We start from the raw sequence: 21,914 nt of genomic DNA, 5'->3' as shown, positions 1-21,914 counted from the left end.
CCGGCGGGTCGTGGACAACCAGTTGGCCGCTCGGAGGCCCTTCTTCCTCTCTCCACAAGCTCTCATCGCCAAGTGGGTGCAGGCGCACTGCTGCCAACAGCTCCGGGACATTAGCCGCGAGTGTCGTGCCGCCGCCATCCACCAGATCGTAGTCAGTACGAGCATCAAGCCGTGGTTCCACTCGGAGGAGGATCATACTACCCCGGCACGGACAAGGAACAACAAGGAGATGTACAACAAGAACAAAGCTGGAAGCAGCAGCAGCAGCAACATCAGCAAGTACAAGGGTTGTTCCAGCATAGTGAAACTTCTCCGCAGCAGCAAGGGCAAGGGTGGTGCCTTCCTGGCCACCCCGGCCAGACTTTTCCGCAGCAGCAAGGGCAAGGATGGTACCTTCCCGGCCAGACTTTTCCACCGCAGCACGGGCAAGGATGGTACCTTCCCGGCCAGACTTTTCCGCAGCAGCACGAGCAAGGATGGTACCTTCCCGGACAAACTTTTCCGCAGCAGCAAGGGCAAGGATGGTATCCCGGCCAGACTTTTCCACAGAAGCAAGGGCCAGGGTGGTACGTTCCCAGCCAAACTTCTCAGCAGCAGCAAGAGCCAGAGTGGTACCTTCCCAGCGAAACTTTTCCGCAGCAACAGCCAGGGTCGTACCGCCCCAGCCAAACGTTTCCACAGCAGCAACAACCAGGGTCATACCACCCCGGCCAAACTTTTCCGCATGGCATAGCATCTTCCACCATGGCCAACATGACCTGCAGCCAGCCCAACATAAGCTTGGTGAGACCGTGCCACAACAGGAGGGACAAGGACAGTCAGCCCGCCAGGAGGTGGTCGCTAGGGCGAGGCAGGTCGCAGCGCAGCTGCCAGCGATCTGCCGGCTGGAGGGCCAGTCGGTGCTAGGCTATAACTCTCCATACTCGCATGTTGCTTAGGCATGCATGCATGCACCCCTTAGCTTGATAATAAACATGACGTGTGGTCACTGTGTTTGATGCAATTATAATAAGAGCCCATGAATAATGCACAACGAAATGTTTCTCCAGATATGGTGCTATATATGGGCTGCATGCCTCAACTCATTATCAGCCAATGGGTGAGAACAAACTCCTATTTAGCATGCGAAAATTAAGGGTGTGGCAAAACCAATAGTACTAAAACTAATAACAATTAGGAGAAAAACCATACCAAATATGGCTTCTTGGCTTGAGACCTTTCATCACCCAAGCGTCCAAGAGAAAGAGAGACTTTCCCATTCACAAAGAAAGGAGTGGGAGGAAACCTGCGGTTGTTGAGCAGGTAAACGAGACAACAAGTGTTTGCATTCTTCTGCCTCTTGCCGCTACTTCCCGCTGGCGAAAATTCTACTCAGCCGATCGTAATGATCGACACGAGAGTGCTCGCCCACTCTCGCGTCGATCCAGCAATTCGATGGGGTGCTGTTGCTCGTGGGTGCGCGGTGTTTGTGCCAGGAGATGCAGCCGCGTGAGCCTCCCGAGCTGCAAGTGTTGCTGTTCGTGGATCCGCAGCCTCCCAAGCTGCACGTGCTGTTGTTCATGGATCCGCAGAGTATGTGGCAGAAAGAAGAGGGAGGCTGGGCAAGAAACATCAACATCGGAGACAAAGAAAACAAAGAGGAAATGGGGGCGTGGCTTCTGTGGCAAGACAGCACAAGAAGCAGAGGAGCCATTGACATCAGAGACAAAGAAGAAGAGGAAGAACGGGGCGACGAGCTCTGAGACAGACAAAAAAAGGTGGCTCAAGACCAGGATTTGGAGAAAGAAGAAAGCCAAGAACGATCAGTTGGCAAGCCTTGTGAAAGAAATTTCACTCGCAAGTAATGCCTTCCATCATCTTATTATCCATCTTTTTCGAGAAACTAAATCACCAATGTAGATCAATAGTGAATATTTGCACAACCCAGATATATGTGTCAAGATCATTTAAATATTCCATCCAAAATCTGAGGGTGACAATTATTTGTTCACACATGTAGCAGCACCAAATTAGTATTGCTCAGGGAGTTTGATCGCCCTCTTCTTGGACCCAATTTCCCATCAAATTTGTAATATCTGAATTAATTCATGTTTGAACAATGAAAGCAGATTGAGTGAGCATTTCTAACTGAGCAAAGGTGTTAAACGCAGATAGTCCCAAGGCCAGGGCTGCAGCAGGGGAGATATTACGGATCGGCAACCACAACATTCCTAGCAGGGTATTTACATTTGGTCAATTGTCAGATGCGACCAATTCTTTCAGCCCGGAGAATCTCCTGGGAGAAGGTGGCTTCGGAAGAGTGTATAGAGGATACATTTCGGAGACCATGGAAGTAATAAAAATTCCTTCTCCTAGCTTCCCATTCTATGTTTCATTAAGTTGGCACCCCAAGATGTTGTACTACATACAACAGTAACACGTTTCCGGTGTAAATTATGTACATACCTAGGTCATAGCTGTTAAGCAGCTGGACAAGGATGGGTTGCAGGGAAACCGTGAGTTCCTCGTCGAGGTGCTGATGCTTAGCCTTCTTCATCACCCAAATCTTGTCACCTTGCTTGGGTACTGCACCGAATGTGACCAGAAGATTCTAGTGTATGAGTATATGCCACTCGGTTCGGTGCAAGATCATCTTCTAGGTAATATAGAATGATAATGTTATTGGTCTTCAATCATATTCAATAGAATTGGATGATCAGAAATTACGACTGCGAATTTGCAAGTAATACCCATTTGGTACTTGAATTTTGCAGATCTCACTCCAAAATCTCAGCCGCTGTCCTGGCATACACGGATGAAGATTGCGGTTGGTGCTGCCAGAGGCCTCGAGTACTTGCATGAGGTAGCCAATCCACCAGTGATATACCGTGATCTTAAGGCATCAAATATTCTCTTGGATGGGAGCTTCAATGCAAAGTTAGCAGATTTTGGCCTGGCAAAGCTTGGTCCAGTTGGCGACAAAAGTCATGTCACCACAAGGGTGATGGGCACATACGGATACTGCGCTCCCGAGTACGCCATGAGTGGCAAGCTAACAAAGATGTCGGACATATATTGCTTTGGTGTGGTTCTCCTGGAGCTCATCACTGGGAGGCGAGCAATCGACACCACAAAACCGACTCGCGAACAGATTCTTGTCCACTGGGTGAGATTTACATTTAGTTGACTGAGATTTTCACTTAGGAGACATACTAAATCGTAACCAAGTAAATAGTTCATACTTCAGATATATAAGATTGCCATACTGTGAATAAGATGCTGCATTTCTAAGTGTCATATATCTGCAGGCAGCTCCACTCTTCAAGGATAAGAAGAAGTTCATCAAGATGGCTGATCCACTGCTTGACAACAAGTTCCCCCTGAAGGGTCTAAACCAGGCACTTGCAATCTCGTCAATGTGTCTACAAGAAGAAGCAACCAGTCGCCCGCTAATTAGTGATGTGGTGACGGCCCTTACATTTCTCGCCGACCCAAACTATGATCCTCCAGATGATATTGAACCGCAACCTATATCAGGTCCCTTTTTCGACAGAGAATTTAGCCTAAGAGAACCTGAATTAGGTGAAAAAAGTTGCAGCAAAAGTGAATAGATGGTTAGCTGAAGTGAATTCTGAGACGAGCAGATGGTGAATCAAGCCAGCAAGGTTTGTAGAGGTACCAGATGGAGGAGACGCGAAATTTGTATGGTATCTCTAACTTCTGTTGTGATGTACAGCACATATAGGAAGAATGTAACAACATATGGCATTCTTGAATGAGATCAGCCTAAGTTTTTTATTAGGCATAACAAATTTTCAGCAGCAAGAGATATCCTGGTGCGAAAGTTGAGCCAGTAATTGATGGTAGAATGCGATTATGGACATTCGATGATTTCACCTGCACGAAGATGACCAAAATTAAGATAGAACTAGTGTCAAATGATTGCCTATTGGACATGATAAAAATGAGATGAAATGGCAGACCAACCACTACAGCCACACTAGGCCCAACAATGCCTAATCGTGGCGCAAAACTCTTTCACCGCCTTCCACGGAAACAGAATTTGTCGTAACCATGTTCTTACTCTTAAACTGGATCGGTAATAATAGCTAATCCTAAATATTACATCGCAAAAAAGAAAAGCTCCACCTTAAATATTAGCCTTTCCGTTTAAGAATGAAGTAGAAAGGGAAAAGATTTCAGTAAGAGAGGTACTTAAACTGGATCTGGGATGCTCCCACATCAACAGTTGCAGAGCCAGTAGCATCTAGAGGCGACCGATAAATATCAGGATCAGTAGTTTTCTAGTACCCATATAAAAAAAAAGTGCCTCTTTAAATGTTTGACCAGTAGTGTATTCATATAAAAAAACTGAGCACGTAATTGTGTAATGCAATCTGGTGGACTGCCAACAATCCAATACGGTCAACTAGGGCAAGAATCGATCAATTCGATTCAAGCAACCACTGGTCCGGAACTAATGCAGGCATCAGTTTGGTTCAGGCCACAACTATGGCATTTCTTCTTCTAGTACCAAATCGAAGCTTGCACTGGGTACAGTACAGTGTACAGGTACAGCAGGAGGAATCTGAACGCACCTGCCCGGGCGGCGAAGCAAGAAGGACGGAGGGACGGAAATGGTAAATAATCCCATCCACCGGGGGCGCCTGGAGGAGCAGCCGCGCACGGCCATGGCTGATCCCTGATCGCTGCCAGTGCCAAACTCGGCACGCAGTGGAGCTCCGGGAGGAAAAGCGCAGCCAGTGAATCCCGGCGCCTCTGGTCGGGCAGCGAGCGGGGAGCGGGCGGGCAGCTGAGCTGGTCACCTGCCGGCGCCCGGCGGCCGAGAGGCGGCCGCGGTCGCCCTCGCCCACGACCACGAGTTCACGACGCCGGAGCGACGAGCACGGCTGTGCGGAGGCTGGGCCTAAGCCACGAAGTCCTGCGTTGCGTTAAGCATCCAGACGGCCCACGGCCCAGCCAGTTCGTGGATTTGTTGTGGCCGTCAGGCGAGATGTCAAAACTCAAAACTGGCTCGGCCCATGATCGATTTATTTTCCCTGCTCTTGATGTCGCAGCTGCCTGCTGGAAAGCCAGAGAGGAGGGATGGAAAACTACGTGGCAGCTGCACAAAGAAGGACGCCTCACCGCAGCTGTCTGCCATCAAAGCTGGAGCAAGAAGCAAACAAAGAGGTCACCGTCGACGTCGCGGCCCTTGTGGTAGCCATTGCACCAGTTGTATCTCTCTCTTCTTTCTTGTTCGTTGAACAGCATTCTGGAGTACAACGAAAACTTCCAACAACAACAAAAATATACGATACCTTTCAGTTTTTTCAGTTCAAGAGGCAATGTTTTGACTTCTGAACCACAAGACAAAAAATATTAATTTTAAAAGAGGGCAAAAGATTTGTCATTTTCATTAATTAAGCGGCAGAGATTGGTCGGTTAGAGCATCTCCAATGGGGGCGACGTAGCGTCCGAAAATGTCTGGGCGCGTTCGTTTGCGTCGGTCCAAATGGTCGAAATTGATCGCGCGTCTGTTTGCGTCGGGGGTGGCTCCAGCGGCACGACGCATTTTTTCTCGGTTTTCCATTTTTTATAACATTAAAAAATAATTTAATAATAAAAGAAAGGAAAATAAAAACCCTAAGAACGCATGCGCCTACTGGTTCTCCTTGTCACTGTCGATCACGACGAGCTTCGGTACCGCCCATGGCCAATTGGGAAGCGGCGGAACATACACCGGTACCGCCGGCGGTGGTGGAGGTGGAGGATCCCAGGCATGTGGTGGAGGTGGAGGTGGAGGAGCCCAGGTCTGTGGCGGAGGTGGAGGAGCCCAAGCCGGAGGTGGAGGCCCCCACGGGTTGTACGGCGGAGGTGGAGGCGGCGGTTGAACCGGTGGTGTGGCCGAGTCCTGTAGCGCCAATCGTAGGGCTTCTTCCTCCGTGACGCCCGGCGGCGTGATGCCGGTGGCGTACCGGGGCAGCGGCGGCTGCACAGGTCGGTCCACCTCCGAGACGAGGACACCGAGCCTCGCGATCTCGTCGTCCGTCATGTTGCCCGGGTACTCAAACTCCCGGCCCTCCGCCATGGCCAACTGCCATTTTTGGAAAATGCACGTGACGTAGTCGTCGCTGTCGTCCTTGGCCTCCTCGTTGTGGTACACCAGCGCCTCGTTGTAGTCCTCGTCGTCGTTGCCGTCGTCGTCGTCGTGGTCGTCCTGTGCAGGCATCTGCGCCTGCCGTCTTCGACGACGAGGCGCCGGCGGCCGGTCAAAGGGGAAGTCCCTGTCGCCCATGAAGCCCGTCCTCCTCCTCGGATCTTTCTCGGACTCGAGATAGATGCGCCAGCTGTCGGAGTCGATGGTGTAGGCAGGATCGGCACGGAGGTCCAGGGGGAGGTACCGCCTCCTTCGCCGGATCTCGGCGCTCCTATCTGGCTCGCGCGCAGGCACGGGCGGGACGGGCACCCGACAGTAGTTGAGCAGCCAGCCGCCAGGCATGTGCACGTTCCCCCCAGGCGTCGCACGGCATCCAGTTCGCGTGCATCATCCGCCCCACGCTGACGGGAAGAGGTACCCTGTGCGGCCGCTTGAACTTCTTGGTGCCGCTGTCGGACGCCTCGAAGTCATTCTTCTTCTTCCCCGTGGTGTTGCGGCTGCGCGCGGCGGTGGTGGTGGGAGTGGAGGTGTGGGCGATGGCAAGAATGATGTCGGTGGACTTTTAAGGCCGGACGCGCACGGGAAACGATGCCATTGAAGGTAGTGCAGAAGCCCAGCCGCCGCCCGCCAGTGCACGCGCAGAAGAGGCAGCCGCGACATTGATGGCGAGGCTGCGGCGCATACGCGGAAGCGCTGACCGCAGAAGCGATGCCCTCGATACAGGCTCGCTGCCAGGCGGGCCCGGTGGAGAAGCGAGCGGTCACTTGGGGTGTCCGCGCAGCGTCCACCGCGACGCATTCCAGGCGCAAATATGCGCCGGGTTTGCGTCGCTGCGGACGGCCCGGTCACGATGCGTTGCCCCACTAGAAGTGGTACCTAACACATTTTCGACCCGATCAACAACCGTTTGCGTCGCCCCGTTGGAGATGCCCTTAATTAGCGGAAAACTAGGCAAAAACGGGTACAAACAACCTAGCCTGCAGTCATGGAACATGCCAGTGGCGAGGGCATGCACAATTACCCTAGCTACCAAACACGCACCCCATACACGCCGCAAAACACGAGGGTCAGCATGGTTGCTCAGAGGCATCATCGTCATCACTCCTCCACGAGCCATAGACTCCGACTTCACGAAGAAACAACCACCAAGAGAGACTCATCGAAGTGGCCTCATGAAGTCCACTTTGTCCTGTGCCAAACATATGACCCTTGCACCGAAGATTGGTAGCTCTGACTCTGAAGATGAGCTCGGAAGAGGAGATGTGCAGGACTCGTGTCGATGAAGTTCTTCGAGACCAGGCCACCACACAACGCATGTCGTCGTCACTCGCCGCTCGAGGCAGTAGCTCCAACTTCACAACAGAGGGAGACCAACATGAAGACGAGTCGGACACGCCACAACAAGAAGCCGACTAACAAAACCTTGCTGCAACCAAACCTTCACTCGTCACCGTCGTCGTTGCCACGCAAGCCACCACACGACACCCTACACAACCAAAGCCAACCGACTGGTCCCTCTGTCTAATGCACAACTCCAAGGATGATGGCCCCATTGGAGAAACGACGTAGGGTCACCGCCATCATCCGATCCATAGATCTAAGGTTTCCCTCCAAGGTAGATGTTGGAGCCTCACCAGCTCCGGCAAACACCAAGAGCAAAGTTTTCACTCGGATCTGCCTCGAGAACTCCATCCAGGAGCCTGCACATCGGGCCGGCCACCTACAGATCCCTCACCGTCAGCCAAACCTGACTCCACACCTCCAAAAAACCATAATTGGAGGAAAGATAACCTAACCATCCTACACCAGATCAAAGATAGCTCCTCCCTACACCGCGCTGATAGGAGCAACCACCAATAGTCCACCAGCAACACAGAAGTAGCAGGAGCAACACGGCCGTTCCAGATCGACCACCGACCAACAAGATCACGCCAGACGACCTCGTCGAGCGAGCACCCTACACCCCGCAGACTGGAGGAGCCGAGGAGCGGCCGGTTGCACCGCCACTGATGACATGGGTATGCCTTATTGGGCATGTAACCCTGGTACGTATTCGGGAGAAGCCCATGAGACCAGAAGACGAAGGCAACTGAAGCGTAGGAGCCAAAGCGTATCGAATACGGAAAGACCCATCAGACGAGCTGACATAAACATAGCCTTGTATAAACAATTGCAAACCACATCGAACTGGACTCCGGGACTTAGCCTCCTATATAAAGGCTAGGAGGAGCAAACCTTTGTTGTAACCCTAGATTTTACTCTAGTATTACGGCGACTTTGACTTATAATTAATATATTATCGGATTGCCTTGGTTGTCTGACCAGCAGACGAAACCATTAGTGCACTTCTTTTCCCTGGAACCCTAAGTCCATCATCCATGGACATTGTCAAGGTTCCCCTCGTTAGCCACCAACTCCGACAGCGTCGTCCACCACGTTCATGCTAGCCGCCGCCCGAGATCCTCCGTCCGTCGCCTGCACAGGACTGCCAGAAGAACCCGCTCCTTTGGGAGCGGGCCCTGTGGCCCTACGGCTGGAGGGCCTATGGCGATTAGGGTTTCAGCCCCCACGACACCACGGGTGAGGCGACACAGGGAGTTTGGGAGGAGGTGATGGGCTTAACAAGTCACAAGGCAAAATTAATATCTCCTGCCTTCATCTAGTAGTATGAACACTTATGGAGGTCATTCACATCTTGCTATCCGAGCTTGCATAGGATCTCCTGGGTTTATCTAGCACTAACATGATCAGAGGACAGCAGTACAGTGATGGAGATCACTCACATCCTGCTATCTCAAGGAGAGTTTGCATAGGATTCTCCTTGTTTCCTCGTGTTCTCGCAGCTCCCATTCAATAGACATTCGTACTCCTCTTTACGGTGCACAAGTACGCTGTATGTTGCAGATTAATGCAGCTAATTATGCTCTTCACATGTTGATATGCATCCTTGGGAACCAGTGATGGTCAATGCCGTGCTTAATTGGAGGCCGGTTCGCTCATGTGATGGCATATGCACCCACTGAAAGCTGGAGCACATGGCCACTAGCTCCATGTGATCCTAATTTATGAGAATTGCTTTATCTACTCTAATTCATTTTTGGAGAACATAATAATGGCCTAAGCTAATTATTGGGCTAGATCAGTACTATATCCACCTAATCTATCGAAGAAAGATGTTGGAGAAGATTGAAGTGCTAGTAGCAGTTCAGATGCGCTGCAACTAGCAATTAAGTAATGAACTGAACCATGTGATTATCTCCTTTTTTTCCTTTTTCTGAAGAGCAGGAAGCCTGTGAGCTGTGATTATCCGAATTGGATGGATATTCTTTGCAGATCTTGGTATATATCCTCTGCTAATATTTCATCTATTTATTCTGTTAATCAATCAGGCCAAGGTCTGAAGAATCTTCCAATGGTAGCAAGATGCCAGACCCGATTCAAAATTCAAAATCCGAATAATATACAAACAAAAATAGTACTGGGTACTATTGCGACCCAAGAGAACAACTCCATGTGCGAACTTGTCACTACCCAGTACCCACTGACAAATGGAATATGTGAGAGCGGCCGTGCGGCACAATGCCCCCTGCACCGTCATTTTCCCGTTGCTCCATGCGCGGCGGGTTGCCACGTCCCTGCCTCCCAGTCACGACGCATTGCGCGAGACAATGCACATGCAATGCATATAAGTATAAAACTTGTACAGAGAGAGAAACCGACCTCTTCGATCCCCATAAGCTAACAAATATAATATCACTGGAACTCGTACGTACTCTTTCCGTTCAAATTCAAAATGTACTTGCTCCTACCCCTATAGTAGTACTCCAGTTTAGATACATGCATGCATAGTATTGATATATACTCCCGTTTGTCTTGGACGTGACATCTTCAAAAAGTGCCCGTTGGTCTTGGACGTGACATCTTCAAAGTGCCCGTTGCTACATTGTGTGGATACAATGCGTTGGAACAACAAAAGCACATATCAAAGCGATGTGTGTTGCCAGAAAGCAGGAGCGGTGTGGTTGGAGAAAGATGGATATACACGAATTGATGAGATTGCCTTTCATGTGTTTCTTTCCTAACCCACTAGTGCTGACCTGTGGTTTACCGTGTGAGACTAAAAGCAAAAAAGATGTGATATGCGTATTTATTCTTAACACTCCTTTTCCTCTCACATTTGAGTTTTTTATACCATGTTGAAATTGACTCGTATGCACTAATCATATATGTTGGATAGATCAGTCGGAACATGGAAACTCAAGGAAGTACTTCAACATGACTTGCATTAGGATTAATTAGGACAGAAGGAGTGCATCAATTACTTGCGCTAATTAATTGTCACTATGCCTAATCACACATAAAAATGTAGTACTCTGTATGGCAAGTACCGACAATAAGTCAACATGAGATATGATATCGCATCAAATCATTAGTGTGAGGATCTTAACACTGCTTGTAACTAAGCATTACATGTTTCCTAAACATGTGCTAACTAGTACCTCCTATCCCAATTATAAGATGTTTTAGTCAAAAGTTAAATCCTACTAAGTTTAACCAAATAATTATGGAAAATATATCACTGTCTACAATATTAATAGAGATATTGAGAAAATATGCTTTATGGTGAACCTATTGGCATTGATTTAATATTCTAGATGTTCAAAATTTTGTATATAAACTAAACTTGGTCAAACTTAGAAGATGTTGACTTTTGACTAATCTTGTATGCCTTGTATTTTGGGATGGAGGGAGTACTTTGTATTAAAGAAACGAGGTAGTATGTTTTATTGTTTTTCACTTAGCTATTGTACACAATATTTATAAAATCACACATGATAAATTTCCTCCAAACACTGGTTGATACATGTCTACATGATTTAATCAACGTTGAAGCGAGGAAAAGAACTTCTTTCATGTCATGTCTTTAAATCTGCCAGTGACATTGCGTACTTCATATATTCTTAAAAAAAGCTAGTAAAAGCGATTGGTGTCACTGACAACATCGATACTATGATAAGAATGCTCGCGCCTTGAAGATCTACCAAGCAAGCAACCAACGGTTCCTATATAGGGCTCCAGGAAATCGAGGGATCCAAAGGAGCACCCCGTTTGGTTCAGCTTGAAATGTATTTCCCGTTGTTGCTTATCATTTAGGGTTATTTCATTCAGTCCTTGTTCTCTTTGTCGGTGAGGCGATGCGAGAAGATAACAGTAAATTTGGCAACTACAAAAAGAGAAAGAGAGGTCAAATGGCGAAGGAATAGATGTTTAAAAGGATCCAAAGACGAAGATTAAAAAGGTTCATGTTCAAAGGGACATTCATTACTAAAGTCTAATAAGACTCCCCTCTCATCTGCCACCGAACGAACCATATATGGGTGTATGACGCTCCTATCTATCTAGATGTTTCTCCTCCTTATGATCTCAAGCGTTATCTCACATCGGTTGTGCATTAATAAACCTATGTATAACTGAATCCATGATGATAAACAAAATCTCATTACGCTTTCGAAAAGATGGGCTCATTGCAAAGGAAAAAATCAGGGAGTGATGTTTTGACACATGGGAGCATATGCTCCCTTTATTTTGAAATACGTTTTAAACATATTTTAAAATGTTAGATTTTTTAAATAAAATCGAATGTACATGTTCATGTGTTACACGCTAACAAAGTTGTTTCATGAAAAATCGACTTGTCATGTGCCATGTGTCAAAATGACAAAATTCGGTGATAAATTTAAGGCTTTTCACAAGATAAATTTTCTCTTTTTTACATAGACCATAAAAATTATCGCTTTTTCGCAAAACTTGATGAACCCACATATATCATGTAAAAAAAATCTCAATTTTTTTTGATAGTCCGAAATATGGTTTTTTGCAATGGTAAGGAAATCGGTAATCGTTAAATACTCGGTCGGCTTGGGACTAGCGATTAATCGGAATTCGGATGATTAACTGATTTAATCGCTTAGCTATTAATCGATCTAACCTACACAAATTAGCACGTAAAAAACAGTTTATATAAAAAAAAATAGTATATGAGCCTCTATATGTCTGGCCCTACTTCTCTAGAGCCTAAAATCCCAGAAAAACATGTATGCTTCTCCTCCGTGACCTAATCTTCAAGGTCACGAGCGAATCAAGATCCACTAGTCGAAGCTGTGTTTCTTTCTTCCACATCTTATCCTCTCACCTCTGAAGTTTATCTTCTCCCACCACCTACCTAGCTAGGGTACGACCCCTCTTACACCTCAACCACCTAACCTATCGAAGGCGCCCTTGAGCTCCTGCACGAGCTACTCAAGGTGGTCGAGCTCCTGTATCTAGGCAACTGAGAGTAACTGGTCTGGGAGGGCAAGGAACTAGTTGGCAACAACGGAATTCGAGCTGTTGGAGGCTGCAATCAAGCGGGAGCTTTGCAAAACCTACTTTATTGGGGAGGGGCAGCGCCTGTACTAGCTATATGCATTGAAAAATTTATAACTTTTTTGACCAAGTGTAGTAGTTAATCGGGAAAATACCTAGTAATCGGACTTTCGGTACGATTAATCGGGCTAAAGGATTAACACAAGAGATTAATGGTAATTGACATGGTCATGCCCCTGGTAGCGATTAATCGGCCTAGTAATCGCTGAATCGGCCTAATTTTTTAACAGTGTTTTTTCGTAGAGAGAGCATATGCACCCGGGAGCCGAATTGAGTTTCCAGAAAAAAATCAGGCATATCTAAACCAAGTGCTCCCTCCGATCCATATTACTTCATGCTAAAATTGATGTATCTACAACTAAAATGTGTCGGAACATAGAAACTTAAGGGAGTACTTCAACATGACTTGCTTTAGGATTAGGACAGAAGGAGTGCATCAATTACTTGTGCTAATTATTTGACAATATGCTTAATCACGCATAAAAATGTAGTACTTTGTATGGCAAGTGCCGAAAATAAGTCAATATGAGATATGATATGGCATCAAGAGTCATTAGATCTTAACACTGCTACTAACTAAGCATTACATGTTTCCTGAACATGTGCTAACTAGTACCTCCTTTCCCAATTATAAGATGTTTTGGCAGTTTAATTTGAACTGTCAAAATGTCTTATACTCCACCCCTCCCAAAATGTAGGACATATAAGATTAGTAAAAAATTAAATCCTACTAAGTTTAACCAAATAATTATGGAAAATATATCAATGTCTACAATATTAATAGAGATATTGAGAAAATATACTTTATGGTGAACCTATTGACATTGATTAAATATTCTAGAAGTTTATAATTTTGTATATAAACTAAACTTGGTCAAACTTAGAAGATGTTGACTTTTGACTAATCTTGTATGCCTTGTATTTTGGGATGGAGGGAGTACTTTGTATTAAAGAAACCGAGGTTGTATGTTTTATTGTGTTTCACTTAGTTATTGTACACAATGTTTATAAAATCACACTTGATAAATTTCCTTCAAACACTCGTTGATACATGTCTGCCTACGTGATTTAATCAACATGAAGCGAGGAAAATAACTTTTTTCGTGTCATTTCTTTAAATATGCCAGTGACATTGCGTACGCAGTATATTATTAAATAGTTCTAGTAAAAGCGATTAATGTCACTAACAACATTGATACTATGATAACAATTCTCGCACCCTGAAGATCTACCAACCAAGCAACCAACGTTTCCTATATAGGGCTCCAGGCAATCGAGGGAGCCAAAGGAGATCCCGTTTGATTGAGCTTGAGATGTCTTCCCCGTTGTTCCATATCATTTAGGATTGTTTCATTCAATCCTTTTTCTCTTTGTCGGTGAGGCGACGCGAGGCGATAACAGTAAATTTGGCAACTCCAACAAGAGGAAGAGAGGTGAAACAGTGAAGGGCGATATGGTTAAAAGGATCAAAAGACGAAGATGAAAAAGGGTCATGGTCAAAGGGACCGAGCCATATATAGGTCTATGACATTCTATCTATCCATCTGTTACGTTCGTCTGTTTGGTTTCTTCGCTTGAAGTTTTTGTTGTGTTGTATATACTCCCTTGCATCGATGTTTCTATCTCTTCGATGATGGTGTCAGCATTGCTAGATTTCTATCTATAGACAGCGGTGCACCGATGTTTGTTCCTAGACGACCGACTAATGGCGCTGCATGCCGCCTTGCTCCTTCTTTTTTGTTGTCATACAAGAAACTCGTGCTCATATACGTCACTAAAAACGCACCGCCACAGGAAGGACGAGACATGTGTCAGGAGTGTGCCATAAATGGACGTATGATATGTCTCTCCTATCTATCTATCCATCCAGAATACGTCCTTTTAGATTTCATTTCTTGGGCTATTTTCTAGCGTACAATTCTTTGGATTGATGTTTCTATCTATCTGATGATGATGTACATGTTGGAAACTGACAAACTTCTACCGCTATCCATATCGGTGCATGTATTTGTTTCTAGACATCTAGATAGCGGTGCAACCTACCATGCATGTCACACACATGCACATTGATACCGCGAAATATACACCCTCGTGAGCAAATTTTGCATATAACTTTTATACAAGCGGCAAAGATTCGGGCCGAGGGGGGGGATCCAAAATCGCACATCGTTCTCATCAAAATCATTTTACATGTTCATAATCGAGAATCAAGATTTACGTCCTGGAGGGTAGAGTTGTGCAACCAAATTAACAAGACGTTTAATTATCCACATTACAACCTCAGGCATTCTCGCATATTGGTCGTGCATCAATAATAACATATATTGAAAAAGTTTCATGTTCAAAGGTACATCATTCGTAAAGGCTAATAAGATTCCCCTCTCCTCTGCCACCGAACAAGCCATAAATGGTTCTATGACGTTCATATATATCTAGATAGATTACCTCCTTTTTTTGGTTTCTTTGCTTGAAGATTTTGTTGTGTTGTCTATACTCCTTCGCATCGATGTTTCTATCTAACCGACGATGGTGTCAGTATTGCTAGGTTTCTATCTATCGATAACGGTGCACATGTGTTTGTTTCTAGACGACCGACTAATGGAACCGCTTACCACTTTGCTCCTTCTTTTTTGTTCTTATATGAGAAGCGTGTGTTCATACACGTCACTAAAGACGCACCGCCACGCAAATGATGCGACGTATGTGTCAATTCAGACAGGGGCGGATCTGCTTGGGCTAACCCTGATGCACACGCATCAGGGTAAGAATTTTTTTTACTACTACTTATGAGCTTAATGAGAGGTAGTGCATCAGGTTAGGCAGCAAAACGTGCAACAGAGAGGTAGAAATATAAGTAGAAAAGGCTCCAAGCTTAGATGTTCATCAGGGAGATGTTCTCTCCAGCTCCGCCCCTGAATTCAGAGTATGCAAATGCGTGTATGCATGATATGTCTCTCCTATCTACCTATCTATCCATCCGGAGTACGTCCTTTTAGATTTCATTTCTTGGGGATTTATATTTCCTGGTGTACACGTCTTCGGATTGATGTTTCTATCTATCTATCCGATGATGATGTACATGTTGGCAAACTCGTACCGCTATCTATATCGGTGCCCGTATGTTTGTTTCTAGACATCTGGATAACTGTGCAACCTACCATGTACTATCTCGTTTCCCCCGCCATTATACAAGACAAATGCACATTGACGCCGTGAAATACATACCATCATGAGCACGTGTTGCATAGAACGTTTATATAGGCGGCAAATATTGGGTTCATTGCAAAGGGAAAAAATCAGACATATCTAAACCAAGTACTATGGTCTAAGTCTTCTAAGAGATTCTAGCCAACACTAGCAACATACAAACAACATCTAGCATTTTCTACCGAGTTCTCCAAACTACGTTCGCTCCACCCAAAACAACCACCATCGAGTCCGGCCGACCACCAACCAAAGCAAACAAATGACTCCCCAGCCCCACCAGTGGCACACCACGTAAATACCCCGCACCCCGGTGCCCCCTTTCGCCACCACTCTCTATAAATTCCATCAGGACAGCTCACCTCCCTTCCCCCTCTGCATCTGTATCCCTCTGACCGGTGGACTGGGCGCAGCGAAGTGGGAGCCAAGCCAGCCCAGCCAAGTCTCCTCTCCTCTCTCGCAGCGCTCCCCCAAATCCGGCCACCTCCCCGGCGGAATTCGTCGCCGGATCGAGCCAGGTATGGGATCCTCTTCTGCTATCTCAGGATTCCACCCTCCGCAGTGCGATCTCGCCGGTGTTTCGCCCGTCGATTTCGACGCGGTCGTGAGGGTGGTTCCGCCAGATTTGCCTTGGTTTTCATCTCCATTTCGTAGCGACCGATGCGCTGCCGTTCCTCCATTCCTCGCCTCGCGCGTTGCCGTCCCCCGGCCGCGGCACGGTCTCGGGCGTTGGGGGACGGGTTTTGCCGCGGCCGTTGTATCATTCCAGCCGCGTGCGTTAGCTTTTCGTTGAGCGGCCGTCCTCCCTAGGTGTCGCGCGCCGGAGCCACCCTTCGTGGACTCCGTGCTGTCGCTGGCTGCCGCCTAGGCCCGCTACGAGGCGAGGTAGGAGGGATGGGGTGGCAGATCTGGGATTGGGGATTGGTGCTCCGTGAAATTGGGTTGAGTCGTTTAGAGCTCCGATAGATCTAGCTGAAGTTGTGATTGAGGATTTTTCTGGTGACGAATTCACTTAGGAGTACCAAATTAGTACTCCCTCTGTCACAAAAAAAAAATCCGCTCAACATTTTCTAGATACGGATGTATCTGTAACTAAAATATGTCTACATACCTCAGTATCCGTATATAGACAATTAACTGTAACTAAAATATGTCTACATACCTCCGTATCCGTATATAGACAATTAATTTTGCGCGGTTGGAAGATTGATTTGTCGTAATAGAAAGCTTGGTTGCAGTAGACAGTTGTCATGAACATGAATAGGGTCAGTGTTATTTCCATTTGTTCTGGTATTGAACTTGGTATGATCTACTTCATCTGGTCCATAACAAGTGTTAGTGGTTTTGTACAACTTTGTACTGAAGTTCTACTAAATCACCAACACTTACTACGGATCGGAGGGAGTAGTTGAAACGATGGACTAGCACGTGAGCAGAAAGCGAGAAGAGGGAGTTGTAGTTGTGAGAGCAGCACAATAACAAATGGGACAGGACGGAAATGGAAGGGGGAGAGGTACATTTGAGAGCTTATGTTGGTGTCGAAACTGGACGGTCTTGATGATTGCCCATAAATTATCAATCCAAGGATTTGCTTTGGCTTGGTCTATCATGACTCACCTAGTCTGAGTTGTAAATATTTTTTTATCTTGGCATTTCCTTTGTTGAAGTTGTGGTCTAGTCGATCCTGAAGTTAAATAGCAGCTTCTATAAATTTCTTAATTGCAAAGTGTATTGTATGAGAGATATGGTGCTGCAATCTCATTATGTCTTGTGGTGCATTTAGTTTGGAAAACAAGGTATCCTACTAGCATATGCTTGTGACCTGATTTATGTTATTCTTGTAAAACGTGCAGAGCTTGAACTGAGCTATGGACAACTTGTGGCATCTTGGAGATGAGTTCCGTGGGCAGTCCAAGGTGATGGAGGACCGTCAATGGTCTCTGATGACATCAAAGTTGGCTGAGATCACAAAGTCAAAGGCTGAGAGGATGAATGACTTTGACTATGCGCGGATGAACGCTGTCCCTGAGATGAAGCAGTGGGATAGGCTACCCTACCACCAAGATGACAGCAAGATCGACCACCTCAATCTTGGCCTCATGAACTTAGATTTTAAGATGAATGATATCAAGATGAACGAGGCTGCCATGAAGTACCCTTTCCGCAACATGCCCTACAACATGAATCAGATGTACCCCAAGGGAAACAATGGTAATGTCAATTCATTCAAGATGAATGCTGGGGTCAACAAATATTCGAATAACATAAATGGGAAAGAGGCAAATGGCAAACACAATGGTAGTAACAACAATAACGGAAGCAACAGCAACAACAACTCTGTCGACAAGCGCTTCAAGACATTGCCAACAAGCGAGATGCTGCCAAGGAATGAAGTTCTTGGTGGATACATCTTTGTCTGCAACAATGATACCATGCAGGAGGATCTCAAGAGGCAGCTTTTTGGTATGTGCTACTGCTACTACACAATTTCCTTTTCAGTTATCATTTAAAACAAAGATCATATAAGCTACTTCTTTATATGGCCTCTCAAGATTTGTTACTGTTATGCAGGTTTGCCAGCAAGATATCGTGATTCAGTCCGGGCGATTACTCCTGGTCTACCTCTTTTCCTCTACAACTACACCACCCACCAGCTCCATGGGGTGTTTGAGGTGTGTGATTATTTGATTTTCTTATATGCACAAGCCCCCTTATTTGAACAAACCTGCAAGCCTCTTCATGAAGATATTTAAATGGTTTCATTTTCCCTACTTAAATGCTTATATCACTTGATGCGCATGTGTGCAGCTTAGAGATCAATATGCAACAAAGTAATAAATTCAATTATCGTGTGTTCTCTTCGTTTTTTTTCCTTTTGTTCTTTGCATGTGTATTTTCTTGTAACAACATTAAATAGAAATGGTAATTCTGGTGATCTAGATACTCTACAATATCTAACCAAGAAACATGACTTTCACGAATATCACTTTTGTAGACTGTGTCCACTTTGTGTGGATGCATAGCGATCCTTAGGGCCATTTCAGTTAGTACTTAGAATTACTAGAGTTGTTACGTATTAGTATTACTATTCTTATATATATAACCTGTTGTACGTGTCTCGGCAACATTTGTGGGACATTCTTACACTTTGTTCTGTACGGGTTATTGCAGTGATGTAGCAGTTTCTTTCTTAGGCTGCTTTAGGGAATCATACTGCTTGAACTATTATTTACCAATTATCATGAAGTTGTTTGCCTTTTTGAACAGCATTCTTATATATATAACCTAATAATCTATGTGATCCTTGTGATGGAAATACTATTAGCCAAATGTGTTTTTGTGGCCCTTCCCTTCACCGGCGGACCCTCTTGGGCACCAAACCAGGCTATGGCCTAGTCTTTGCTAACTGAAAAACAGTATTAGCAAATTATTTTTAGCCATCAGGTTCATTAAGTATTGATTTATCAACAATAATTGGCCCAGTCTACCTCAACTGGCCCTGCCTTGAGTGGCAGCCATGGTCCGCCAGTGTGTACCTTGTTCATGAAGTTCCATTTTGAAATGTAGTCTTGATTGAAATCTTATAGGTTATAGTGATTGTCTTTCAGTGTTCTAACCAGATTTTCTTTGTGATAGGCTGCTAGTTTTGGAGGATCCAACATTGATCCCACCGCTTGGGAAGATAAAAAGTGTAAAGGTGAATCCAGATTCCCAGCACAGGTAATTACTCAATTTGACATATGTCAGTGGGACTTTGGGATTTGGATTTTCATGCTCTGACATCATCAACTGTATCAGGTGAGGATTCGCATTAGAAAGCTTTGCAAAGCTTTGGAAGAGGATGCTTTTAGGCCAGTGTTGCACCACTATGATGGTCCTAAATTTCGCCTTGAGCTCTCCATAGCAGAGGTATATGCCTTGTCCTGGCTGCTTGTTCTTAATTTAGTATTCAGCCATGCAATCACAGCTCCTACCTACAAAGGAACTGTAGAAGCACGAGGCAGGGTTTAATCATACTTGTATATGCATTATCATGTTTATAAGGTTCATTTCCAATGTGATCACTAGAACTGAACACTCTTTCTCTCAATTTTGCAGACACTGTCACTGCTAGACCTGTGCAAGTCAGACGATGTCTGAGTTTGCTGCAGAGGTGGTTGCCTTGTGGTTTTAGTAAATATCATCCCTGTAATCTTGTGGAAGATGGTTCGTGATGTCCTCTCGTTCATGAAGCGCAAGCTGTTGTTGTTTGCATTTCCCCCAGAAAGGACCTGGTGCTTCGAAGGCCTCTAAGATGTGCGCCTGTCTGTGTCGTGCCGTCCCTAATCTTGGTGAAGTGTATGTTTTCCTATTTATGTATTGTAGTTGCAGTCTACCCAACGGGGAACCCCGAAAGATGTGGTTACTGTAATGCATCTGCATCATGATGCCCTAAAGTAAGGGCGGTTGATGCTGGAGTTTATCTGTGTTGTACCTTGGAAGTTAAAACCTTTGCATTTGACTTGATGCTGCTTCCGTACTGCCAGTGGTGAAAATTGAAACCTTGCATTTTGACTTGTTGCTGCTATTTTTCTCTACCCAGTGTTCTGTGTTTACGCCATGTAAATGCTTTGGCTGCCGATGGACTTGGTGCTGAGTCTTAAATACACATTTTGTTCAGGTTTGGCCATGTAGCATAGGGCAATTTAGGGTCTGTTTGGTCTTTATGCCAAAGCTTGCTGCTGGATTGGCCGTAGGGCTTGCTTCTATTGGGCCTGGAGTTGGTCAAGGTACTGCTGCAGGGGACGGCCCATTTGTAAGGCGGGGGGGGCCCTGATGGACGACACCCCCCGGCCTCGATTCTTTTGCATAGTCTGGAGGCCTTGCCAAAAGTTTGCAAGCCGATGACTCTTTAGTTGAGTTTGGTTGGAGACCAAATAATTGGCTAGCTCGGCCTACACTGGCCACACACGGTGTATTTCAGGCCAATTTGCGGGCAAACTGTGGGCGGCTGATTCCTATGCCAAAAAAACGGTCAGCCAATATTGGCAGGGCTTAATTTGGGTGATGTAGGTACTGAAATGGCCTGCTGAATATCTGCTGAAAGTTGGTGAGCTGAATTGTTTGTATCAAAAGGTAGATCAAGGTCATGTAAAAAAAAGTAGATCAAGGTTGTGTTGTAGATACACCAAACACTTCATTAATGCGTGAACAGAATACATAGTGACATTGTATCAGTTCAAGTGCTCTCTGTGACATCACCTAAAATATTATGTTTTGAGGTCATGTAGTTTTTTTTATATGAGGCCATGTTGTAGTTAAAATCTCTTGTAATATTGAGCTCAACTGATGTTATTTTCGAAACGGATTTTGCAAAGCATTAGCAAAGGTCTGCCATATGGTGGACTAGCTGGTCCTGGGCTGGGGCAAGAAGAGCGACTCCCCAAGGCTCAAGAAAAATATGGGCCTACAGTGTTACAAGTTTCAAAAACGGAAAACTAGTACTCCCTCCGGTTCATATTAATTGACTCTAATATGGATATATCTAGACACATTTTAGTTCTAGATACATCCATATTGAAGTCAATTAATATGGATCGAAGGGAGTACCAAGGTTTCTCTTGGACATAATTGTTTCACATATAGGCATGTTAAGAGCTCCCCCGTAGCAAAACCAAGGTTCCCTACCAGATCAGTGAGTTTGATCAAGTGGTACCTTACCTTACCCTTCGGCGTCTGTAGATTGATTGTCATTGCAAGCCGGAGCTATATGATATCAACTAGACTTTGGACGCGCCTATGACAATATTATGAATGAAATGAATACCAGATCAGTGAGTTTGATCAAGTGATTTTCGTTCATGAAGGACGGAATTCCAATAGTGAGGCCCATAACCTCGCTTGCTTTGCTTTAGCTTCTAGGTGCAGGAAGTCATTTGTGGCTCCTTGTAATGCATGGTGTAATATCTATCGCTGTAAACAGTATGATGTATCACTAAAGCTATAACAAGTTCACTAAAAAACATTTTAGATAATTGAAATTCATGGTAAATGGTTTTATCTTCTAAGTACAACAACAACATCAAAGCCTTTTTCCCAAGCAATTTGGGGTAGGCTAGATATGAAATCCAACAAAAAAGAGAACCAAAACAAGGAGACATAAAGA

The 21,914-nt window shown here is 45.4% G+C and overlaps 2 protein-coding genes across 2 annotated transcripts; both read left to right on the top strand.

Annotated features, from left to right (window-relative positions):
- The first annotated feature begins 1,384 nt into the window (after positions 1 to 1,384).
- On the top strand, positions 1,385 to 3,590 carry LOC124648506 (probable serine/threonine-protein kinase PBL7). The gene is made up of 7 exons (XM_047188263.1): positions 1,385 to 1,488; positions 1,572 to 1,840; positions 2,151 to 2,332; positions 2,380 to 2,412; positions 2,450 to 2,639; positions 2,754 to 3,145; positions 3,288 to 3,590. Exons 1-7 carry the CDS (start codon positions 1,385 to 1,387, stop codon positions 3,588 to 3,590), a joined length of 1,473 nt encoding a protein of 490 aa, XP_047044219.1.
- A 12,553-nt stretch (positions 3,591 to 16,143) lies between these two features.
- LOC124707425 (B2 protein-like) lies at positions 16,144 to 20,336 on the top strand. The gene is made up of 6 exons (XM_047239079.1): positions 16,144 to 16,287; positions 17,623 to 18,232; positions 18,341 to 18,441; positions 19,406 to 19,489; positions 19,568 to 19,678; positions 19,868 to 20,336. Exons 2-6 carry the CDS (start codon positions 17,638 to 17,640, stop codon positions 19,907 to 19,909), a joined length of 933 nt encoding a protein of 310 aa, XP_047095035.1. The 5' UTR covers positions 16,144 to 16,287; positions 17,623 to 17,637; the 3' UTR covers positions 19,910 to 20,336.
- Positions 20,337 to 21,914: the final 1,578 nt, after the last annotated feature.

This window comes from Lolium rigidum, chromosome 4, assembly GCF_022539505.1.
Source record: "Lolium rigidum isolate FL_2022 chromosome 4, APGP_CSIRO_Lrig_0.1, whole genome shotgun sequence".
NCBI lineage: Eukaryota > Viridiplantae > Streptophyta > Magnoliopsida > Poales > Poaceae > Lolium > Lolium rigidum.
This window is presented reverse-complemented; position numbering and strand designations above follow the sequence as displayed.

Coding starts and splice junctions, on each gene's coding strand:
- LOC124648506 (XM_047188263.1), top strand. CDS start 1,385: ATGATCGACACGAGAGTGCTCGCCCACTCTCGCGTCGATCCAGCAATT. Junction 2,333..2,379: donor ACATTTCGGAGACCATGGAA/GTAATAAAAATT, acceptor TGTTTCATTAAG/TTGGCACCCCAAGATGTTGT. Junction 2,413..2,449: donor ATGTTGTACTACATACAACA/GTAACACGTTTC, acceptor GTACATACCTAG/GTCATAGCTGTTAAGCAGCT.
- LOC124707425 (XM_047239079.1), top strand. CDS start 17,638: ATGGACAACTTGTGGCATCTTGGAGATGAGTTCCGTGGGCAGTCCAAG. Junction 18,442..19,405: donor AGCTCCATGGGGTGTTTGAG/GTGTGTGATTAT, acceptor TCTTTGTGATAG/GCTGCTAGTTTTGGAGGATC. Junction 19,679..19,867: donor TTGAGCTCTCCATAGCAGAG/GTATATGCCTTG, acceptor TCAATTTTGCAG/ACACTGTCACTGCTAGACCT.